Source organism: Haliaeetus albicilla, chromosome 3 (assembly GCF_947461875.1).
Source record: "Haliaeetus albicilla chromosome 3, bHalAlb1.1, whole genome shotgun sequence".
Classification (NCBI taxonomy): Eukaryota; Metazoa; Chordata; class Aves; order Accipitriformes; family Accipitridae; genus Haliaeetus; species Haliaeetus albicilla.
The window spans coordinates 9,192,091-9,216,016 of record NC_091485.1 but is presented as its reverse complement, the minus strand read 5'-3'; the positions used below and the strand labels follow the sequence as shown (position 1 = coordinate 9,216,016).

The window sequence follows — 23,926 nt, the reverse complement described above, 5'->3', positions numbered from 1 at the left end:
AAGTTCATTTTGTTTCTGTCTTGCTTGAAAACAAACAAACAATAAATCAGCAACATGACCATAAAAAAAAAAAAAAGGCAGAAAATAGGGGGTATGAAAAAATAATGCAAGCATGCCTGCGAGGTCTGAAACAGAGCTGGGTGCGCACTTTTTCTTTGTAGAAGACAATGAGTGGTTGATGATTGCTGACATACACTGGGAAAAAATAGAGAGCTTATTTAAAGGAGGCTATATTAAAATAGACACTTTTTAATTCTTGACACTATATTTGTCACATTTGGGACTTCTGAAGCGAGTGTTTCCTGCTAATGATTTCTCAAGTAAGGACTGACAACCTTTTCAGAAGGATTTGAACATATCAAGTGTTCCAGCATTGGCAACAACTACACAAAGAACAATGGAAGTGTGTCCTGGTTTCAGCTGGGATAGAGTTAACTGTCTTCCTAGTAGCTGGTACGGTGCTATGTTTTGAGTTCAGTATGTGAAGAATGTTGATAACACTGATGTTTTCAGTTGTTGCTCAGTAGTGTTTAGACTATAGTCAAGGATTTTTCAGCTTCTCATGCCCAGCCAGGGCACCTGACCCAAACTGGCCAACAGCGTATTCCATACCATGGGACGTCCCATCTAGTTTAGGAACTGGGAAGTGGGGGGCAGGGATTCGCCGCTGGGGGACTGGCTGGGTGTCGGTTGGCGGGTGGTGAGCAATTGCCCTGCGCATCATTTGTACATTCCAATCCTTTTATTACTACTGTTGTCATTTTATTAGTGTTATCATTATCATTATTAGTTTCTTCTTTTCTGTTCTATTAAATCGTTCTTATCTCAACCCAGGAGTTTTACTTCTTTTCCTGATTTTCTCCCCCATCCCACTGGAGGAGGGAGGAGTGAGTGAGCGGCTGCGTGGTGCTTAGTTGCTGGCTGGGGTTAAACCACGACAAAGTGGCGTGTGGCGTTCAGCTGACAGAGAAGCTGAAAAGAAAAAAAATAAAAATAAAAGGAGAGCCTTTCTGCACATTGCATTGCAGGGAAATGTTTGGAGGGGGTCTGTCCGGCTGCCGAATGTCCCGGCCCCTGCCTGCCCGTGAGTGCACAGGGTGCAGTAGCAGAGTCGAGTAGGTGCAGGCGGATGAAGGAGAGGTTTCACCTTCTTGCTCTATTTAAAAAGACTCATCCAGGAGAGTTTGTTAAAGTCTAGAAGCAGAAAGGAGTAGTGAGTCTTGCTGGCCTGGGGTCAGGTTAGAACAAAACACAAAGAAAACTTGTGTTGAGAGGAATTGATGGACATCTGATGCGACTGCTCCCATCCGGTGACAAAACAAATAACTCAATGCTCAATGGGGGGAGATGCCTTTGGACTCATCAGGTTGTCACTCCTAATACTGAAATGCTGAGCCACAGACCGATTAAATGAATGCCTTTAACTGTCTTTCCACCCTCATTACAATTTTGCTTGTCCCTAATAGGGGTAGTTTTATATCAACCGGCAGTATCGTAAAGAGCATAATGGGACGGGAGGAGTGGCGGGCTAACAGAAAGCAAGACAAGGTCTGTGGAGAATTCACATGTGCTAGTCTGAATTTCACAGTTAATTCATTCACCTTCAAAAACTTACAAGCCAGTTTTTGCAGAGCTGAGGGCAGTTTTAATAAGCAGTGAGCAAACCGGCCCCAGCGGGTAGAGCAGTCAGCTTTGATCCCAGGTTGTAGCAAGCTGAATCAGCCACTCAAGGATAACTGAAAGTTGACTTTGTCCTCTAACTCAACGGTCAAGTAAACCTGGGATACATTTACTTGATTTTGTTTTGAAATTATTTTCATTTGTCCCAGTGAAATACCTCTGAAAGTTTTGAACTGTAGCAAGTATCGTTCTTATTTGTTTACAGGGATTATGCTGGAACAACTCAGGCGTTTTTTCCACTTTGCTGAGCTTCAGTCTCATCATAAATTGCTTATTTAAGTTCAAATGTCAGTTAATTCTTAGGTGAATAAATTTTTGGGGTTTAAAACTAAAACAAAGCAGTAAATATAGAATAGTAGCTGGGGTGGGGTGGGGGGTGGGAAAGACTGAAAGGTCCTCAGAGAATAAGGAGGCTTATTAGAGAAATACTCCTTATTACTCCTTATTACAACAGCAGTATGACAGCTCTTCAGCTGTACTTTCAGCTTGAAGTTGGAGAGTCTGTAATCTCAAAGGGAAATTCTATGAAGGCCTCTGAAAACATTAAAAAGTGCATACATAAGGAGAATAGTGAAATATACCCTCTCCCCACACGCTGACTAAGGCAGTCCAGTTAAAAAAAACGTATTTCTTTGTGTGTGTAAGAACCAGTTTCTGTAAAATTTTCATAAGGATTGGTAATTTGCAAACTTAATGCTCCTGCAGCCCTCCAGTAATAATGAAAGCCTGGAAACAACCTAGGCTATTGAAGTATTGAATTGAATGTCAAACTCTGCGCCCACTAGAAGCTAAGGTCAAAATTTGGAGGAAGGTTGCTCCCATTTTAGTTACTAGCAACACCGAGGCAGTTAGTGATGGTGTTGGCTTCGGTTCTGACAATTTTAACAGCTTCATTTGTACAGCTAGCTTTGTGGGATGACAGTGACTATCTTTTGCTAGGGGTGCTTGTATCTGATGCTGACATTGATATGTCTTCCTCAGAAGCGATTGCAGCTGAGTCCCTTGTTCATTTGCATCTTTATGACTCTCGCGCCATCTTCTCATATGTGTGTGTTGGTTGTTTTGATATTTTTTTCTCCTTTTCTCCCATTAGCTCTGTTACTTTCCTCAAATAGTGTCTTCCAGTGACCTAAGTATGAGCCAAGGCAAACCAAAGAGGACCTCTTTCCAGTGTTGAGAGTCGGGATGAGTTGTGGGGCTTGTGGGAATTATTAACTTAAAGTGTTTAACCTTTATCTCATCACCCTCCCTCCGCAGCCCTAGTTTGAAGCTACTGTCCTTGCTCCCCCTGTTACTGTTAGTGTCTCTCCCCTTGCTATTCATCATGGGGAGAGTCAATGTCTTTGGAAATGTGACTGCCTTTAAGATGAGCAACTAAGACTTTGCTTCCTTTTACCATTCTTGAGGAGAAGCTGCTCTATGCTCAGCAATTTACTTTTCTCAGTAAGTCTTTTAGTGGCACCTACACCTGCAGGTGCCCTTCAGAGCACTCTTGGGCAGGTGGTCCTAGCACTGCTGCCTCCCTTGGCTTTATGTCCTGAACTGCTCAAGAGATGACTTTCATCTCTGCTGTTTTGTCTGGGGTTCTCTGCTTCAGACACAGCTCTAGCAGGGGATAAAGCGAAGGGTTTCTCAGGTTGGAGGAACAGTTTGGTTCTCTGGCTGTGTTGTACAGATGTGTACAAAGTAAAAGGAACACAAGGTTTCCTGGAGAGATGTCCGTATGCTGGAGAGGAATGCTTTATTCCAACAAGGCTTGTGCTGGTTCGTATCACCAGTTGATGGCCTACTTAATAATGTGGACTAATTATTATGTTGGCTAGATTATTTGGTGAGGATGTGAGGTTCCTCCCTCCTGTAGAAGAGATGTCTCCGTCCCTCTGTCTGCTGGGAGGAGTCCCTGGTGTTTGGAAATACTGGAGTACCCTTAGACAGGGCAGAGTAGGAGCCACGTGGGTAACAGTGCAGGAGAGCACTTTATGAGTACAAAGCCATGCACGTATTTCCTGCCCGCTCTTTTCCAGTTTTTCATTTCTGCTTCATGCTCCTTTTTCCTTAGGCCTGGACAAACAGGGGATGTTCAGCTGCGCGGGCTCAGGGTTTTGCACTGTGTGGCAGAGTGGGCCAGGGCCAGGGAGAATTAATTCTGAGCTGGGGATGGCTTGTGGGTGTATGTCCTTAGAATGGGTTTTGCTTTTAGATGCTTGACAAATTCCCAAAGCAGGAGGTTGCATGGATGTCTCTGCCTTGGCCCGCATGGTGTTTTCCAGGCCATTAACAGTGGGCTGCTTGCGCTTGCCCAGTGTCCTGCTGGTGCTCTCTGCAACACACACACTATTTTCCAGTCAAACTGACTTGCCAGAATGGACAGCTTCCCATTTGTGGGGTGGTTTTCTACCAGTGGTAGCTCCTGTGCTCAAGCAGGCATCCCACACTGCTGACTGCAGTAGTAGGTAGGTGGGTGATGTGGTCCCTGAAGGGGTCACCGCTGTAGGTTGTACATGTAGTTGATGATACTTTTCTCGGCTTAAGTTGCACCCAGTGCGTGTGGGTACAGGGCTCCTGCCGCATAACCTCTTGTCAGGAGATTAAAAAAACCCCTCAGTTCTAGTCAAAGCCTGTGTTTGCCAACTCGTGAAGATGTCTGTCCTTTCTCCTGAAGCTCAAGGTCATCTGAGCATCTTTCTGCTCTGCTGCTGCTCGTGAGCCAGCCCAGAGGCTGCTTGCTGCTGGTACCTACAGCTGGCACTCCCACCTCCTGCTCCTCTCCTCAGATCTATTTGATCTCTACTGAATTTAGCCTCTAAAGTTCAGTAATCTAAATGCTTGTGCGATGCTTGGCTCTGATGGCACCAGTAGCAGCCACTTTCTTGGGGGTGGTGAAGGACGTGCTCGGCGATTAGAGGTGCCTCTCCCTCCTTTCTCCTCCTGCCTACCCTTCGCTCTTTCCCTTCGTTTGGCCCACTTTGGCACCCCCTCAATCAGGGCAGGGGGTTTAAACCAGTCGCAGTTTGCAAAGCTGGTGGCTTAAAATGTCTGCAGGTAAGAAAGAGAGGTCTGTGGCCACACTGAGGTGACGGTACTGCCACCCAGGGTTGCCCTTGCCAGCAGCCCGACAAGGGCTTCGGACATCTTTCCATCGCTTCCAATGCAGCCCTAGACCCGTTAATGCTCCTCTGCAATGTCATTTAGCGAGTAGTGATAAGCGCAGTAGCGCACTGGCAGAATCCTGATCGGCTCAAGAGGCAGCGTGCTCTTGAAAGTGCGTTCGTGAATAATATTCATGCATATTAAAGTAACGGCCGTAAGTACTATTCACCATCTCAAGAGGTGGAAAAGGCAGTCAGTAAATATGAGAACTGAACGCAGATCAAAATCATGATGTTTAAGCCACTGTAATAAACCTGTCAGTCTTCTCAGGCGGCGAGAAGAAATCCCTATTAAACAAGTCAGCGACAGGGAGAGTCAGTTTGCTGAACGGGCTGCAGACCGGCCCATCCTTTGGGCTGTGGTATGAGTGCACAGTAAAGCCCTGCTGATATCCATAGGGTGCTGTGGAAGTGCTGGGACAGGTCTTGCTGGGCTGGCTTCCAGCAGCTAAGCAAGCCTGAGCAGAAAGGGACAGAAACACTAATCCAGTCTTGGGGAGAACAGGCACACTGTACCAGGATTTGTGAGGAATAAACAAATTCTGAAAAGACCAGAAAAGATTTGATTGTAAACCTTTAAGAAAAGATTTAAAGTTTTTTAAAAGAAAGAGAAAACTTAAAAGTGCCTCTCTTGCTCTTCCCTTACCATCCTCAATTTTATTATTTCAAAGAAGTGCTACAACATTAGTAATCTTCCATGAGTTCAATAGCAATTTTATGATTTCATAAGAAATGTATTTGCTGTGACTGTGGAAACTCAACAGATAGAGTAAACTTGCTCCCCTGACATCTCCCTCTTGTTTTTTTTTTTCTTGACCTCTTAAAGCAATGTTTTGCTTTGTTCTGGTTTCCTATTATTCTTGAGCAACTCTAAGTTGTTCACATCCTCCCACAATTTCTGGTTGAATATAGGTTTCAAAATAAAGCCGCTCTAGACTTTTTTTTTTTTTCTTTCTTGAATGAGCTTTGATGTATCTGTTTGAGTTTCTCCTGCCATCTGGTATTCTGCATTGAGATCCACGATCCATGCTGTTCATTCCTGACTGGTATTTTCCCTTTTGCATGTGTTCGGTGGGACTGCTGAGCTGCATCAAAAATCTACAGAAAACACATTTGTGGCGGCTCTGAATTCCCTCATCTTGGGCTTTATGTCATTTTGTGCTGGCTTGAGGATGCTCCTGTTGAAAAGCAAATGACTAAAAATGCTCTTTCCTCCAGCTGGCTCGTTGCACTACATTCCCACCCTCCTCCTGTTCTACCATGCAGAAGAACCTGGTTTAAGACACAAAACCCACCACATGCGTGAAACTGGATGGAGAAGTTTAGTGTTTGCCTTCATGAAACAACCAGTGATTATTCTCAGAAACTTCTTGTTTGCCGAAGCAGAGATTTTACTATAGAGCTAGAAGTTTGGCTCAACTTCAGTAATTTATGTGAAATAGTAAAATCTTTCTTTTTCTCCTGAGTTCACACTAACTGTGGTGCAAGAGAGAATACTGCATGTATTAAGTGTGGTTTGGATGTAAATGTTCAGCATATGTTTGATTATTTTCCCATTTGAAAAATGGCTTAGACTTCACTCATGAGTACTGCAGTAATTGTATTTCAGGGTAGAAGCTTGTCTCTCTTTTTTTCTCTAGATGTGAACCCTTCAACTACTAGGACGTGTATTTTGACTTTTTATTACAATGCAGTGTTGTAATAGGATTCCTCCTTCTCTAGGGAGGCTTTTATATATATGTATGTTTATATATATAGACACACACACTTACACATTAAAAATGGTTTTGCTATGGGGGAAGAAGGCACTAAGTCCAAAAAGCTAGGTTTTATATATTTTATTCATAAAAACAGATTTGCAACAATTTATTAAAAATTGATCTCATGCAGTATAAGGTTATACAAGAAATTCTTCATTTACATTTTATCCTGGCAGTTCCAGTCTAGTTTAAAGCATTTGTGCACTAACATCATTGGAAAATGCCATTGGGGCACAGCCTCTTCATAAATTTACAGTACATTTTTGCTGCAGTATAAAAGAACAGAAACATTAAATAGCTATATTCACTTGATTGGTCTTGTTATCTGCAGTAAAGTAAAAAAAAAAAATGTTATGGGAGAAACTACAGTATCATTGAGACAAAGAATGTACTGCATGGTTTAAACCTAATAAACGTCACACAGTCAGTATTCACGAAGTTACAGACACACACACACACTCACCTCCAATGGTCCGATACTTCTGAATTTTTTTTTCCTGCTAAGTTGGAATAATATTTCTACAGAGATCTTTGTGTATACATTATATACAATATTGTAATTTTCTCTTTTTAAAAATTAACATTCCTTTTAAAATAAACCAGGCCCTGATGATATTAATAAAGCAAGAGAATACTGTCAACACACATTGAGTGACAACGTCAGTGTTTAGTGCTTAAACAGAGTAATGAGTTCTATTTTATCTGTGTTTATACTTACATGTTTTTGTTCTAAAAGCTACAGGTATTTCCATAACCTCTCTTACTGTATGTGCCAAGTGAAATATTTTGTGATGCTCCTGATTGTAAGATTCAGATACATATTCATGTTGGTTTTGGCCACTATGAGGTGTGTTTTATTTTTAATGGAGATTTATGCTAGCTTGTCAAAGCTGTGGTTAAGTCCCTCAGCTAATGAACCTCTTCAGCTGTGCTTCAGTCATTGCTGATTTATAAACCTTTGTAGAAACGTCATTCCAAAGGTTTGGTCTGAGGTTCACAGGCGTTGGTCAAAGAAAACTGAGAGCCCAGTGGGTGCTTCATGTGTTTTTCCCCCCCTGCTCTTAGCAAACAGCCCTGGCAGTGAGATGCCACATTTCCAGTCCCTTGGAAAAAGAAGCTGCATGTGTTCCTCACCTGTGCCTGAGGGTTTGGCTCCAGAGCTCATCCAGACGGTATGCCACTATCATTCCTCCTAATTGCTTCGGTTCAGGGGATGGAGCTAAAGTATAAAAACCGCTGTTTTTTTCACAGTCCTTTTAGGATTCAGGTAAAATATTCTATTGGTAAATTTGATTTGTCCTCTCTATTATCCGCTACAACTGTCACACACGCAGGTACAAAGCAAACATAGTGTATATTCACATCTATGTGCTCTGCAGGCTTTGCCTGCAGCAGCAAAGTGCTGTGCCCTAACCCCTCCCCCCCCAGTCCACTAAATTAATTTTATTGTAATTATGTGTGACATAATTCAAACAAACTATGAAAAACAATCCGTCCTGTGACATTAAGACTTTACTAACCATCTGCCCTCAGCTTCTTGAGTTATCAGCCCTAGGACTTTTCCAGACAGTTTAGTACATTACGGTTGGTGGTGTTTATTCTGAGAGAGGTGCAGAAACTTTGCTAAAATGGAGCTGCAGATGGTCAGCAGTCACTACCATCATCCCTGGAGAAGGGTGAAGTGCTCCGCTTCCAACCAGCAGCTCTCCAGCTGGTGACAACTGGGAGCTGGAGCTTCAGCCTCTGCTTGGGTTTCATGTACAGCTGCAAGTCAGAGGTGACCCTGCTCACAGCGCTGCAGAGTCTCAATGCCACCCAAAGAATCATTTCTCATAACCCTCCTTTCCTACCGAACATCGTCCCTGAAATGAAAACAGGCAAGACTAACCAGTGCAGAATGGTTCCAGCAATTTAACACAACTCTTGTAAAAACGAGTGTATCTATTTCAATAAATATGGTATAGCTCAACCATTGTATTTTCCTTACATGGATACAGTATAGAATTGCATGTTCTCAGCAGCCACATAAAGCTCAGTGACAACTGAGTGGTTTTTGTTTTGTTTTTTTCCTAGTGTCTTTTTTGCAAGATCCGTATTTCCCAGCCTCCTTGTTGCTAGTAGAAATTTGGGAAGAAACGTTTTTCAGTGACTTCTACGTGAAGAAATAAAAACTCCATGAATAAGGCTACAGATCAAACTCCTTGTGTCCTTCTCCTTCGCCTTCCCACACGAGTTACACGGGCACTCCTGTGATGACGGCCTCAGCGGTAGATCCTCCGCGGTAAGAGCCAACGTTACGTGTTTGTAGCAGAGTTCTAGGTCAGATGTTTAGTCCAGTCATTGAGTACTTAAAAGCAGTTCGGGAAGCACTGATCTCCCTTTCCTACAGCCCCGAAACCATTACTCGGAAGGAAGGCGGCACGTGTCTGTGCCGAGGACTGGCACTGGGGCTTACGCAGGGGCTGGCACAGCTAGCATCCACTCCTCCTATGGATGGCAAGTAGGCATGATGAAGGATGGGCAGCTGCAAAGACAGCCGACGCTGTATGCTGCGAGAGAGACAGAGAGAGAGAGGAGCATTAGCCAAGAGGAAAATATAGTACATTACACGCTTGCTACGGCTGCAGGTTGCTGCAAGGATATTTTCTGTGCCTGTGACGGAGAGGGTTAATGCCAAGAGCGTTGCACTCGCCGCTGTTGAGCTGTGCCACCGTGGTGTTAGCTCCCCTCTGGGAATTATTCTGACAGGCTGGACCTGACAGAGGAATCTAAGGGTGCGTTCTCAGCAGCCCACAACCCTCTGAAATTCCCAGGCACTTTCAGAGTAACTGTTAGACTGCTGATACTGGAAAAAGTTAAGTGTGCGATGAGGGCAGGTGGTTAGCAACTCTCTACCCCTTGCAAAGTGATCTATTGCATGCAGAGCCCTGGCTGGCTGCATAGACGAGGTCACAGGCTGAGTTTGAAGCCATGCATCACCACTTAGCACAAGGATGTTAGAATTAACGACGGCGTTTTTGCAACCAGCTAAGGCGAACGCAGGTGCGTGGAGGGAGGGAGGGAATTCGGACTGATGGCTTTTTCCAAGCAGTTCCTCTTTGTAGTTTAGGTCTGTGCTTTTGAGGTGCTGAACGCTGTTGAGTTCCCACAGTCGGTGCTGTGGGACTGGGGAGTTGGCACTCCAAAGCAGTCTAACCTTCCACCCACACCAAAATTCAGTATTTAGGAACCCAACTTCCTGTATGCAGTTTTCCAAGCAGATTGCCATCACCATAAGTGGTGGGACTTTGGTTTGGGTTTTCTGGTTGGGTTTTTAAAAGGACAGTAAACTGTGCTCACGGACAGCCTAATTAACCCCTCTCCGTGGAGAGGACGGTGCCATGGGACATGGGCTCTGCTATCCCCATGCTGTGGGTATACTGGCACCTTACATAAAATAAAAATCCAGTGGAGGTTTTCAGTGATGTTATCATAGCAGGATTGCTTCTGCATTTGGAGACATTCACTCTTGAGACGCAGAGGGACATTTTTAAGAGAAGACAGGTGTCAAAGTGACAAAGCTGACCCGAAGACCGGCTTTTTGATTCCAGAAGAAAAATGCCCATACAAAGCATTGTACCAGTACAATAGAGTTTTAAATTTATATTTCCCTGTTATCTGATATAATGACTGTGTATAGACAGGCCTTTATAAGAAGTGTATGTTTGAAAGCTTGCCTTTGGACAGCCCTTCTGATTCAAACAACATTTCATTTCTTTTTTGCTTTGTGTTAGGAAGTGGAGACAGCTACCAAGGCATCCACTGCACCGCTCGGGGACCAAGCAGTATAGCTTTCAAATTCAAACAGAAAGAAACCTAATCTCCTTCTCTTTAGTTTCTTCACTACAGACTAAGGCTTGTTTATACAGAGATGAGGTGGAAATAGTTGTAGCCTGCCTAGCTGGGAAACTCTTTCTCATCATCCCCACCCCCCCAAACACCCTTTAAAAGTTCGATGCAATATTAATCCACAGTGTTGATCATTGTAGTGCTGGCAATGCATTCCTGGGACTAAACAAAATCCATTCATTGTCATTTTGCTACTGTGCCCAACTCTTTCTGGTGCTATCAATGAAATCATGCCTTGTTCCCAGGGAGTGCAGAGGTGGCATGGCTCGCTGCTTCCACGTGCTGAATCCTTATGAGCCTGACGCTGCGGATTGTCATTCTGCCTCTCGTTGCAGGGTCAAACACAGAATTGCCCGAGCTTATTTTCCCACCAGTGGAAATGCTTACTTTGTTCAACTGTTACAGACTTCTCATTAAGGAGCTTTTTGAAGCTATTCCAAGAGAATCCAGTTGCATAATCGAGTGAATGGGATTTTTTTTTCACCCATTTAAGTCTTAGCCATACCATGGACAAAGCATGTTTATTTGGCTAGGCCAACGGTGGCTGCAGTGGGTGGCAAATTTTGCTTTAACTGTACTTAAAGTTTACTTTCACTTGAAAACTTTGTTCCTGGAATTGGGGCGGAGGACTGTAGCCTGGAGACTCTCACACAATTAAGAGTTTAGGCAAAACTGTAGGGGGAAAACCAAACCAAACCAAAAAAAGTATCAAAATCCAGATAGAACGGCTATTTTGTCCTTTAGCAAAAGTAAATCTTGTACCTTGCCTCACTCTCTGTAGGTTTTTTTTGCCAATATCAGCAGTTTTTCCCTTCCCCCACCCCTAGCACATTTTGTCAATGCTTTTGGGGCAACCCCTGGTATCAATACAGGCTGGGGGATGAAGGGATTGAGAGCAGCCCTGCCGAGAAGGACTTGGGGGTACTGGTGGATGAAAAGCTGGACAGGAGCTGGCAACGTGCACTCGCAGCCCAGAAAGTCAACCGTACCCTGGGCTGCATCAAAAGAAGCGTGACCAGCAGGTCGAGGGAGGTGATTCTGCCCCTCTACTCCGCTCTGGTGAGACCCCACCTGCAGTACTGCATCCAGCTCTGGGGTCCTCAGCACAGGAAAGACATGGACCTGTCGGAGGTGGTCCAGAGGAGGGCCACGAAGATGATCAGAGGGATGGAACACCTCTCCTATGAAGAAAGGCTGAGAGAGTTGGGGTTGTTCAGCCTGGAGAAGAGAAGTCTCCGGGGAGACCTCACTGTGGCCTTTCAATACTTAAAGGGGGCTTAGGAGAAAGATGGGGACGGACTTTTTAGTAGGGCCTGTTGTGATAGCACAAGGGGTGATGGTTTTAAACTAAAAGAGGGTAGATTTAGACTAGAAATAAGGAAGACATTTTTTATGATGAGGGTGGTGAAACACTGGAACAGGTTGCCCAGAGAAGCTGTGGATGCCCCATGATTGTGTTCAAGGCTGGGTTGGATGGGGCTTTGATCAACCTCATGTAGTTGAAGATGTCACTGCTGGTTGCAGGTGGGTTGGACTGGATGACCTTTAAAGGTCCCTTCCAACCCAAACCATTCTGTGATTCTATGATTCTATGAATTTGTTTCGAGTTGTCCATACAATATAGATATGTCAAAACATATATATGGTCAAGTATGTTGGGGAGGGAATGGCTAGTATTAGCAGGTTTAGAATCACAGAATCATAGGCAGCTGCTGAAGACGATGGAAAGGAAAGGTGGTGCCTCATACAGAGCAGCCACTCATCAAGGTACTGTGTTAGAATAGGGCATATATTTTCAGCTCTGTACAGAAATGCCATCTAAGAGGGATAAATAAAATCAAGTACAAACTTGACTTCCAATGTCAATGCACATAGGAACACAATGGAACATACATGGGAATGCACGATGCTGCAAAGGGAGCAGAGGCATTTAAAAAATATTTTTATAGTAGCTATAGAAAACCACTGGTGAGATCCCTTGGTAGGTGGGGGGACTGAAACAACTGCTGCTACATTCAAACATCTGAAGATCTGTGGGAGTGTGTAAACTGTGTCTAAGCATTCAGGGATCATTTCAGTCAATTCTTCAGCCCATTAATTTGATTCTTAGCAAATGCTGGGAAGCTGGAGAAGTTCTAAATGACTACAATAAAGCAAGATGTACTAACATGTAAACTAATGATTCTAAATCCACCTTATTTTAATGACAGATTTGAGTAGGATCATAGATAGACTAATATGAACCACTGTTGGTGAAGAAACTGAATAACAGAGGCATATTCATGCCAAGGCATATGGCTTTAATGCAATAATCCAGTCATAACCAACTTTTTTTGATGAGAATTTTTGGTTACTAAAATTGACATAACTGGCTCCAGCAGGGTATTTACTGTCTTTTAAATGCTGCTAAAAGCTCGAAAAAAATCAAGGTGGTTTCTATCAAAAGGGTTATACAACGATTAGCTCTTCTGATGGTTACAAAAATGACCACATATAGGAAATAGTCTATCAAAATGGCAGGTTTAGTGGGGTCCTGCAGAAATCTATCATCACCTTTACTCAGAGGTCTGGAAGACAGTTACATATCGTTGCTGTTAAAATGAGAATGGTATAAATTTTAATGGTGCCAAAAACTAATTCAGCAAATGTAGGTCACCAATGAGATGGGACAACATGCAGGAATGAAGGCGCACAGAAGAATGTCTTTAAAGGTCACGGAAGATATCCCATTGAATGTATTTGCGTGGCCATTGTGCAGATAAGCTGACTGATGGGATCTTTAGATAAGTAAGCAGGACTGCCCAGCAGGAAAGAGCTGACTTTGCGTGAGAGACACCCCAGCCTACTGGGAAATGAACTATTCTATCTATTCTAAACTGGTTCAGGCTGCTCTCTGGACTTGAGATGAACTGGCATAGTGCAGCTTCCATCCATGCAGCTAAGCTCCCCCCAAACAGGGTTTCTGAATACCAGAATGTGCCTGAGCATTAACCAGGACAGCACAAGTTGATACAACTGTGCTAGGGAGCATGCTAATAAGCACCATGGAAAATCAAAGTGCAGGGCTTGAGCCTGTGTACCAGGGCTGCTTTGCCTATTGTAGGAAGTGTTAATTTACACTGTGTAGCCAGTGTGAACAGGATAGAAAGCAGCCAGAACCTACTTTTTGCTCCTCGTGCCTGATGGTCTGACTGGGTATGGCAAATTTTACATTGCATGATGGATAACCTACTAGGTCCTGCCCAGCAGGAAAGGGAGTAAGAGACAAGGGGAACTGTGAGTCATCTGTATTCATGCTCTAAATCTGCTTTACAGTCATACAAACTGCATTTTTCCTTACGTGCAGGGTTCTAAATCTGAGCCAAGCACAAAACAAAGGTTTTTCACATTCTGATTGAGATGGTATAAATATCACCCCATCAACAAACATGAAACAACTTCCTGCACTGCTGAGCATGAAGTGTGTGTGTACTGTTGTGCCTTCACTTTGGACACAACTGTAGAATAAGCGATCACATTTGCAGTTAGTCAAATGTAGCATTAGCGGTAAGAAAGAATGAAAAAAAATCCCAGATCAGACTCTTTTCTGCACTCTGTAAGAACTTTCATACTGGAAGATGTCAGCTCTCCTGAGTGCTGTCAATAACAGGAAGCTGGGATGCTTCTTTTTGCTATAGGCATTAAAGAGTTAACATTTCCGCAGGAAAATTATTATCTTAATGTCCTCCTTTCATAGGTTTGTGGCAAAGAGGAAATCTTTTTCAGACTAACGTCCTTGAGATTTGTGTTCTTGAATAAGAAATAGGTTCAGCAGACTGTGTGACTACCTCTCTACCAGATGCCCTATGTATGCAGTGAAATGAGAAAGAGAAGGCACAAACTACAGCCTGTCTTTAACTCTTTTTTTTTTCTTACAAAAATAATATATTTAATAACCATGGAAGTCCAGTAGTGCTGCCAGACAAGTTGAAGAAAAGCCCATGCATGCGGAAGGATATTCTTAAAAAGCACAAAGTTTGGAAGGAGGCAATCTCTTGTCAAAGAGGGAATTGCAAAACCCTAGTCCTGAAGATGGCTACACTTCTCCTCTCTGGCGGGTCCACTGTGCCTGGGTGGTGTGGCTCTGGTACCCAAACTGCCAACACATCCTCAGGGGAAACATTGACCCTTGGACCTGGCACAGTCACAGCTGTGCAAGTGCTGAATGACACTGTTTTGATTTAGCAGGACTTGCTTTCCATAAATGTCACTGACTGTTCAGATTTGTACTGACCCGCTCTTTAAGAGCTTCAGGAAATTTCAGTCTTCTCATCAGTTGCCACTAGCCTAGAGGAAGTTTTGTCATCACCAAATTTTTTTCTTTTTTTTTTTTTCTGTATTAAATCTGTATTGGGACAACTGGATTATCTGAGTGTCTATGTTTTTCTTAGCCTCTCTCTTAATGTAAGGGGGCCGTGTGCAGATGAGGTTGCATTCACACTACATTATTTCTGACAAATGGTGCTGGAAAAAGACAGACCTCTAATAGCTATGCATGAAAGCACCCTGCTGACCCCATATATAGTCACGAGAGCTTTCTCAGTGAGTGCCCTGCTCTTGTGAAATAACCAGATATTTCAGCTACTGGGGGCTTTTTTTGGTGCATATGTATGTGTGTGTGTGTGTGTGAGACCTCCTGTACAGGTTTGGGTTGGGTTTTTTTCTAAGTGCAAGGACAGTTAGAAATCCACATGTTTCCCTGTACCAGGTAGTACAAGGCAGTAACTGTTATCTGAAATCAGGTTTGCTGTCACTGATGTAACATGTGACTCAGTCTAGTAATTTGTTTAATTTATTCTGTTTTTAAACAAGCTTTGAAGTTGTCCGTGTACAAAACAGGAGTCTGACAGCTCTTAGCTCAGCTCCTGATGAAGTGGTGCCCATGTAACTAGGCTGCCACGGGGAAATGGCTGATCCAGGGACAAACGAGCACGGTGCTTCCCTGAGCTCTGGCCTATGGCAGGCCTGGCTGAGCTGGCAGTACGTGAGTTTATTGTATAGGTTCCTGGAGGCAAAAGCTGATACCATCAGACTTTTTCCCCTCCCTGAATTTAGCAAGTGCTTTGCGCCATCCTCTCCTTGTAGCCACAGCATTGTTTCTAAGGGAAACTACTGGGTGCAGGCTTTCCTATGCCAAAACTCAGGTCCAGCTGCTATGGCAACGTAGAAAAGCCCTCAGACTGTTTTTATTTCTCAGCTAGCTTAAGATCGAAAGAGAACAAAATGGTTATGTACAGCATGAACCCCTCTGGCTGGTGTGTGGAAGGCCTTGGACTTTTGACACTAGTCGTGACATGTGTGTGCACGTATGTACATCCTCTTCTCCCCTTAATATACATTGGTGGTTGGGCACAGCTTGTCCTGTAACTCTCTGCAGAAACTTTAGACATCATGTCATGGATGTTTCTGACAAGAGAAAAGAAGTGTGTTAGTTTGTCTTTGGGGCACCTTAGGATCTAGTGCCCCTGATATCCTCTAAATTTGTTGGGGATGGTGAGCTGGTGGCGGGGGGGGCCATCACAGTACAACGTTGCTGCCCACTGGTGCTTCAGGAGGGGCCATTCACATCTTCTGTTACTGATGGTCCAGGCTCTCTCTGTAGCTGGGGCTGGCTGAAAGGGTTTACAGTGAAGGTCTTCCCACAAAAAAGCATGAAAGAGAAATATGGGTTTTGATGAAATGTAATAATTTAAATTAACATCTTGTCAGCAAGGCAGCTGGTATCCAGGATGTAATTTATGGCTAAAAGAGTAGAAAGTGCGCGCGCCCAAGCACATGCACACCTGAGGGAGCAAGGGGTGCCCCTTTCTGTACCAGTATGTAATGGTGTATACTTACTGTTCTGGAGAGTTGATATCTTCTATAGGATCTTTGCTTGTTCTGGAAGGGTCTGATGAGCCCCACTGTGCTGGTGGATTTTGATCAAGATGATTTTTCAAAATGGCTTTCTCACCATCTGGATGGAGAACACATTCTATTTTACTTTACTGTGACCAAGTGACCATTTTTCAATTATTTAATTTTAAAATTTCCCAGATATTCATAATGCCATAAAGTAAACTCTTTCTGCCTGTATTCTGATACAGTCTCAGGTTTCCCTGTGAGTCTTTGGTACTCATACTTTCGATGCTGTGCTCCTTCATAGGAACTACCATGAAGAAACAGAAAAGGGACAAAACCTCTTTTGTCCTTCCTTTGCTTCCCCCCCACCTTTAAAAAAAAAACAAACCACAAACCAAAACTTGTTGCCTATCTCTATGCAGCCCTATCATGCTCTCTCACCCAGTCTTAGGCTGGGTAAAAAATTAATGTAACTGCACCATCATATTATCTTGTGCTCAAAAACTGTTACCTTTTCATATGAAAAAACCCTCTTATTTAAGTCGTTTCCTAGAAAAACTATAATCTCATTAATGTATGAAACCTTGGTACTCTTGCAATCACATAAGCAATTAAGTGCTGTCATTTAACTATCTGCTGTCATTTAGCCCGGAAATATGATTCATATCAGTTGCGCTGGTCCATAGGCTGTCTGCGGGAAGGACAGCTAATGATTTCATTAAGCTTTCTCCTGCTGCTCTCTTTTCTGCATAGTGATAATGTAGAAGATCATCATTTTCCCTGTAGGTAGCTTCACGTGATTTCCCCGGGTGTCCCGGGAGTCCCTGGCTAGCTGTGCCGAAGCCTGTGGCATCGGTCCCCCTGAGAAACACAGAGGAACACAGCCATTTTAAGAAGACTGTCTTTACCGGGGATCCTTTCTGTTCCTGCCTGCTTTTCCAAAGTCTCCTACTGTGTTAAGCCAAATAAAGTCACATGGCGAACATCTGAGTAATGAGGACAGTGCACAGTTTTCATAAATAATTACAGAGCAGCTCCAAATCCATCACCGGCAGTTGTTTGCCACACACGCGGAGAAAGAGTGATTGCTGCAGGCGTTAAGGCAGCATGGAAGAGGACTCAAAGGTAAATTCTTGAAAATGACACTGGAGGTTTTGAATGTAAAAATGGGTATGAGGGGGAAAAGCAGGAAAATACTGAAGAGAAAATGAAAATAGCATGAAAAACCCAGTGTGTATTGAAGGCTTAAGGTGCTTTTCTGTTCTACTAACGCTCAGAAGCCCCAGATAATGCTCAGGTCCCAGCATGCTAGTAATATATATGTTATTGAAGAGCACTGGTGGGACAAAACAAACAGCAGAAACAAAGACTGAGGAAAGAAGCTGGAAGCAGAAAGAGAATGTTTTGAGGGCAAACTCCAACATGTATCATTCCCCTCCCAGTGCGGTCATCCCGGGCATTATTTTGTAGCGTTCGCTTTCTGCTGTGAAAAAAGTAACAGGCAACTTGGACAGAAGTGAATAGGTGAGGATGCAAAAGTGTGCAGACGTGGGGATCGCTACAGCTCAGAAGAGCAGGAGAGAAGGTTTTTTCACTTATTGTTGCATGGAAGAGAAGGGTCTGGGTGAGAAAGGAGGCAACCAGAACACATGAAGCTGCTTTTGTTAGGGCAAGAAAATGTCAGCAAAAGAGAGCTAAGGAATTCAGTTGTAGCAAGAAGAGTGCTTAAAAGGAAGATATGACAGGATTCAGTGATGGTTTAGACGTGAAGGGAGGACAGCAAAGAGTCAAATCTGACAGTGGCTAAGATAAGCAATGAAGTCTATCATCTCAGGACAGCCTGAAGTTTGCTGGTGTGGCATTTACTGTCACAAGAGTTCAGTTTTTATTTTCCATATATCACATTTCTATGTATATTGAGCTTGACATTTGCATAAAAGCCTTGTGATGTCTATAAACAGACATGTAGAAAAGAACACTTTTTACTTCCATGATTAAAACCAATGTTCAATCCTGAGCTGATCTAAGCTGACAATGAAAACTGCTGACTTTATGATATAGACCAAAGTTAAAATTTGAGTAATCCTTGTAATTAGGGATGGCAAAGGTCTATTTAACTATTTTAGGGTTCCAACTCCTTTGGCCAAAATAAGCAATTTAACCTTTTACAAAGCCACTGAAGATATGATTCTTCATCAAATGCCTGGACTATGCAACTGTTGGGCTTTGGGAGTATGTGATTTCATATATTAATTGGTGTTGTATACCCCTAAAGGGATTTCTTATGCTTTCAGTTTTGCTGTGTGTAAGAGAGAGAGAGAGAGAAGGAGGTGGTCCCTGTCAAAAAGGTGGGGGATTTAGTTTTAAGTAGAGCAGAAATCATATATTCTCTGCCTACTCACCCCTCAACACCAACTGCCCATATATCACTGTGTGTTATTCTTAATAGACCCTTTTTTCTACCACTCTTGCAGATGACTCTCCCTTAATACACTGCATAAATTTCTGTATACAAGGTTACCATATACAAGTTTTAATGTGTAGGTATAAAATACAGACAAAATCCAAATAAAACTGCCGCACTGTTGAGATTTTTTTCTTTTTCCTTTGCTTCTTTCAAAATACAAAAAAGTTGGGTAATTCTTATTTGTTAAGCTTTTTGGGAGAAGAGTTGTTAGATTTTTATTCTGCAGCTATGGAAACTAGAATATCTTTCTTTTTTTTTTTCTTCTTTCTTTTTTTTTTTAATTTACCTTTCATTTAAATAATGAAGAACAAGATTCTCACTTAGTCATATGCTTCCAGGAGCTGGAGCTTAAAGAAGAAACACTGTTACCATATGCACTTAAAAAACTTAAGGATGGAGGAAACTGATTTTATATACATGAACAACTGAAAGAAAATGAATTAAGGGTAACGATAAATAATTGAGTTCCCAGTTGCCCCCGGAAAGTGTAGCACTGCTTTTAGTAATTCCCCATGTTTTCTTCCTCTGTCCATTAAGTATGCCACCTGAAAAATGTCCTTCATTCTCAGGATACTGTCTGCCACTGCAGATGCTACTGAGTAAGTTGCACTGGGATGATCTCACTACCTTCAAAATTGAATTTACATTAGCTAGAAGCACTTTCTAAGTAATTTTCACCTTTGTTGACCTCAAACTGGAACTCAGAAGTCTCGATAAGTGATGCCCGAGCACTTTGCATTCAGAAAACCATCGGGAAAAAAAGACAAATAGATCTCAAGGGCCTCGCACGGCACTCACTGATGGGTTCATTAGAAAACAAAACCCGCCGCCCGGTTGTCAGCGCGAGCCAGAAGGCTTTAGCTCAGGACCTTTGCCTACCTGCAGCAGAGAAACAACTTCCAATTACAAAGCTCTGAGCTGCAAGAGCGCATCCGATGCTGGCTGCGGAGAGGCTCAGCGAGGATGTCGCTGCTCCCAGCTGCTCGCCTCTCCCTCTGCCAGGGGTGACGCTCGCTTCAGACCTGCCATACGTATAATCACTCTGCAACCTGGTGCTGTCAAAATTACCTGGGCTGGCTTACACGCGTCGTGCATTTTAATGACTCCTGTTCAGCTGCAGGCAGAAAACACCGGGTGACTGCCACTGCTGCAGTTTCTTCCTAGATTTTATAAAGTATTTCTTTACCTAGAAGCTTGTTTTGTTGACGTTTGTACACTGCAGCTTTATTGAACATCTTCATCATTACGCTTTAGCAGCAATATTCCTCCGATGGCTTACAACTAGATGGCAGAACCATTCTTCATCCCCCATCTTTCTATTCTATTGTTGTTGTTTTCTCTTTGCTAGAAAGCATATTGTATGCTCCACAAAGAAGCAAGTGTGATTTAATAATAACTTATAAGAGCTGGCAGAGATAACCTTGCTGATTTACTAAAGATACTTTAAATGCAGATTTTTCTTGAATCTACAGTAATTTTTCACACTTCTGTTGTTTGGACCATGAAACAAGACTAGCCAGTTTCTGCTTTTTATGTGAACAGGATGAAAAGAAAGGAAAATGAAAGGAAAAATTTAAATGATCACATCGTCTGCTGGATATATCAGAAAAAGATCTCCTAAACTAAGCTCACAGCACCAGGCAGTCTAAAACATGACTCCTGATAGTTACGTTTTGAAAAGAAGATTTTTTTTTTTTTAAAGCAAAGCCAGCAAGATTCTCCTCTGTTTTATACTACTTTAAATCAGAAGAAACTCCTTTTACTACAGAGTTATTTCTGTGCAAAGAAGGGCGAGCTCTGAACCTCTGGAGTTTGGTCTCCCTGCTGAAATAGAAACAAGCTCCAATTTCAGGACTGGACTCCATTTGCTGGGCTTCCTAGAAACTAGTATACATATCTTTATATATCTCCATATACAAAGGATATAATGAACTATATCCTGTCTTTAAAACAGTGTTCCTTTGAAGTCTTGTACACCTATTTCTGAAAGCCCTTCCTTTGAATCTGTGGTTTCAAACTCAAGCTCAACGCTTGACTCACACTAACTTCATAGAAGTAATATTTCCCCCCTCTGTCACAGATGAACTCTGTTTTGCTTTGCATTTACAAGCAACATGCCTTTGAAATCTGTTTTTCTTCGAGCTGCTTTTACATAGGGAAAAACTAACAGTAGGAAACATTGGAGTGGGGTTACAACTGACAGTATGTAGGCATATCTGACATGCAAATGAATGCTCCCAGTCCGTTTACAGCAATGAGTAAAGACTGTTTTCTGGCTCAAACCAGAAAAGGCTTTCTGAGCAAGCTAGGGTGCCTGCAGAGAGACAACTTGTACAAAGGGTTTGTTCATAAGTGGGGACTATTGCAAGGCTGTCTCTTGCTTCTTATGTACTTTCCATAGGATGGCTGTCATTCATTAGTTTCCCTGATAGACTACTCTGAAATGTACCGGCAAAGGTAGAAATAAATGGAGATTCTCCTGCAGGATTTTGTCTGAGCTTGGCTTTATATGAAACCCTTGAAATCTATGAATCATTCATGTAGAAATAATTTCATGTAATAAAATGTCAAATAGAAGTCAAACAGAGTAAGATTGTAAGATTCCAAGTGCGGCAAAATTAGCCACCCCCCCCAAACCACATAGTATCTTCCCTCTATATTTTTCTCCTCAGTAAGTTTTATCTCTGCAGGAACTTGCACGGTAGAAATAACTTCTACCTTCACGAAGTCTCTGCTGTTTCTGGCACGCCGTCTACATGGCTGCAGGGAGCCCTTTTGGGAAGCTCTGGTTTGTGCCCGTGCCAGGGTATTTCTTCCCTGGAGCCGTGCGGCACAACCTTCCTCTTTACACAGCATCACAGTTACAAGCAGTTGTCCTCCTTTTTCCAAATGTCAGCCTGGAAAACTCAGCCGTGTCTCCAAGCTTGGCTCTCCTTGCTGAACGGCACTGCCAGTTACAGGAACTGCCCAAGCCAAGCGTTGGTCTCACCCACAGCCCACCCCTACCCCAAACCCAGGCTCTCATGTGGCTCTGCTGCTCCAGCAAGGCGACCAGATCCCGCAAATGCCGGGGGAGAAGCTAATGTCGCTAGCAGACACCGTGACTCAAAATCATCTGAGGAATGTATCAAATGAAGTTAAGGGGATGCCTTTTTTAAATTCAACTGGAGAAGCCATCTGAGGTCCCAGAGCTGCGGTCCATGGAGCACGTTGAGAACTGCTTGACCACACAAAGCTATCTAGCAGCGCAGACGAAAGCCTGCATTAAAAAAAAAAGCAATCAAACCATAAACTACAAACCTAATTTCCTAATTGCTTTTCTTACATAGCCAATTGCTGTAGATGTCTCAGGGACATTACGCGTTTGTGAACAAGAGATGAGTGTCTCGGATAATATCTCTCTTTAAATGAGACGTACTGAATTGAAATGTGCTGTAAAGAAGGAGTCCCCATGCCAGCAAAGAGCTCCCAGGCTACACCAGGAGCTGTTGCTGTTAATAACTAACCAGGAACTCCAAAGTTATGAAAATTTGCCTGAGGTCAGGCAGCTATGGGAGTGCACAGCTGTGTCTATCTATTTTGGCTAAAGTAATTTAACTTTTGTATCCTAAATCCATATTTGAAGTAAATGAGGGTGGTGGGGAAGGAAGGGAAGAATCAAATAACCTCCTTTAGCACTTGGCTGTAGGAGTTAGGGGTTTTCACTTTGTACAGATCAGAAACCTACTGAAGTGTACTATGACATTAAAGTTTGATTAGGACTTGTTCGAGATGCATTGCGTAAGTCCTGCGTTATTATCTGCTCTCTGAAGCACAGTACCCTAAACTTGCATAAGCAATAGCAACGGGGATACACTACACGGCATTCTCTATGTGAACTCCTTCAGAACAGCAAGGTATTTTATAAAGAAGATTGACAGAGGATTCAGCCATGTCCACAATGCAAATGTGGCAAATCATCTGCTATGATTTTTAGCTCCAAGTCAGGTGCTATATTTAGCATCTCTCTTCACTGTCCTACTCCCTCTCTCTCAGCTCACTTTTTACAAGGTCCAAGGTAGCCACAAACCTTGTCATCACCTTAAAAATAACATTAGACTGGCTTCCCCAGTTGCACGGTGGAGGTGAGAGACATGGTCACTTCTAGGTCATGCTAATAAATTATTTACAATTCTGAAGCTTCGCTCAAGTACCATCAGGGACGCATAATTTCAAGGTTCTGTACATTCATTTACAGCAAGTTACATGAAATACATAGCTACAGAAAGCATAGTTATGTCAGTCAGAGTTAGCTTTCCTGTAGCCGTAAGAGCCATAATTTTTTTAAGTAGCATTTAAGTGATGTCTGTTTGCATCTGCACAGAAGCAGCAGTGACTCAGCAGCATGAATTCTCCAAAGCCTTGTTATTTTGATTGGAACGGCAAATTTAAATTAAGCACACAGGTTGACTATTGGGAATGGATGCAGTGAGAGAAATAGGAGATTCAGATGTGTAGCTAAGGGACGGGGAAATGGGGAAAGACAGAAAACAAGAGGCAGAAGAAACAGAGAGGGACAGAAAAAGGCTAGCAAGGGTTGTTGAACATGGTAGCTCAGAGTCTGGAAGTATGAATATTTGATGTCATTCGAGTCAGGATCAGGATACTCCATAATACTCATGCTTGGGGCATTCGCCACCAGGTGTGGGACCCAGCTTCAAACACCTGCTGCAAATTGGGATGCAGGTCTTCCTCATTCGCAGGTGAATGGATGCTCTAACTTATTCAATATAAAGATGGCCAAGGGAAAACATTCTTCTTTCTCCCCACCCTTTTGTATGGAGCTTTATGTGGTAGGTCCATTCAGAAAGCTGCATCCAGCAACTTCAGTACGCAGAAGAATATCTACCCTGTAAATCCCAATAATACATAGTTCCAAGCTACTCTGTACATTAAGGCTATGTACTTACAGGTGATTTTAAATATGTACCCTGCAGTAAATATGTAGAAGTTGGGGAACTGTACTGGGGGAAAATTAGGAGCACAGACAATCTTGGATGCTGTTTCTTAAAGCAGCAGTTAGGCATCAATGTTTTTTGTAGATACAGCCACAAGTAAGTGCA

General features: G+C 42.9%; 1 protein-coding gene across 2 annotated transcripts in view; it reads right to left on the bottom strand.

The window, feature by feature from the left end:
• Positions 1-6,652: 6,652 nt before the first annotated feature.
• The window catches only part of GABBR2 (gamma-aminobutyric acid type B receptor subunit 2), a 495,489-nt gene continuing 478,215 nt past the window's right edge, over positions 6,653-23,926 (bottom strand). For both annotated transcript variants that reach the window (XM_069778774.1, XM_069778775.1), the window contains exons 18-19: positions 16,355-16,472; positions 6,653-9,138 (exon numbers count right to left, since the gene is read on the bottom strand). In XM_069778774.1, coding sequence (XP_069634875.1) covers positions 8,973-9,138; positions 16,355-16,472 — 284 coding nt within the window. In that variant the 3' untranslated portion in view covers positions 6,653-8,972. The remainder of the gene's footprint in view (positions 9,139-16,354; positions 16,473-23,926) is intronic.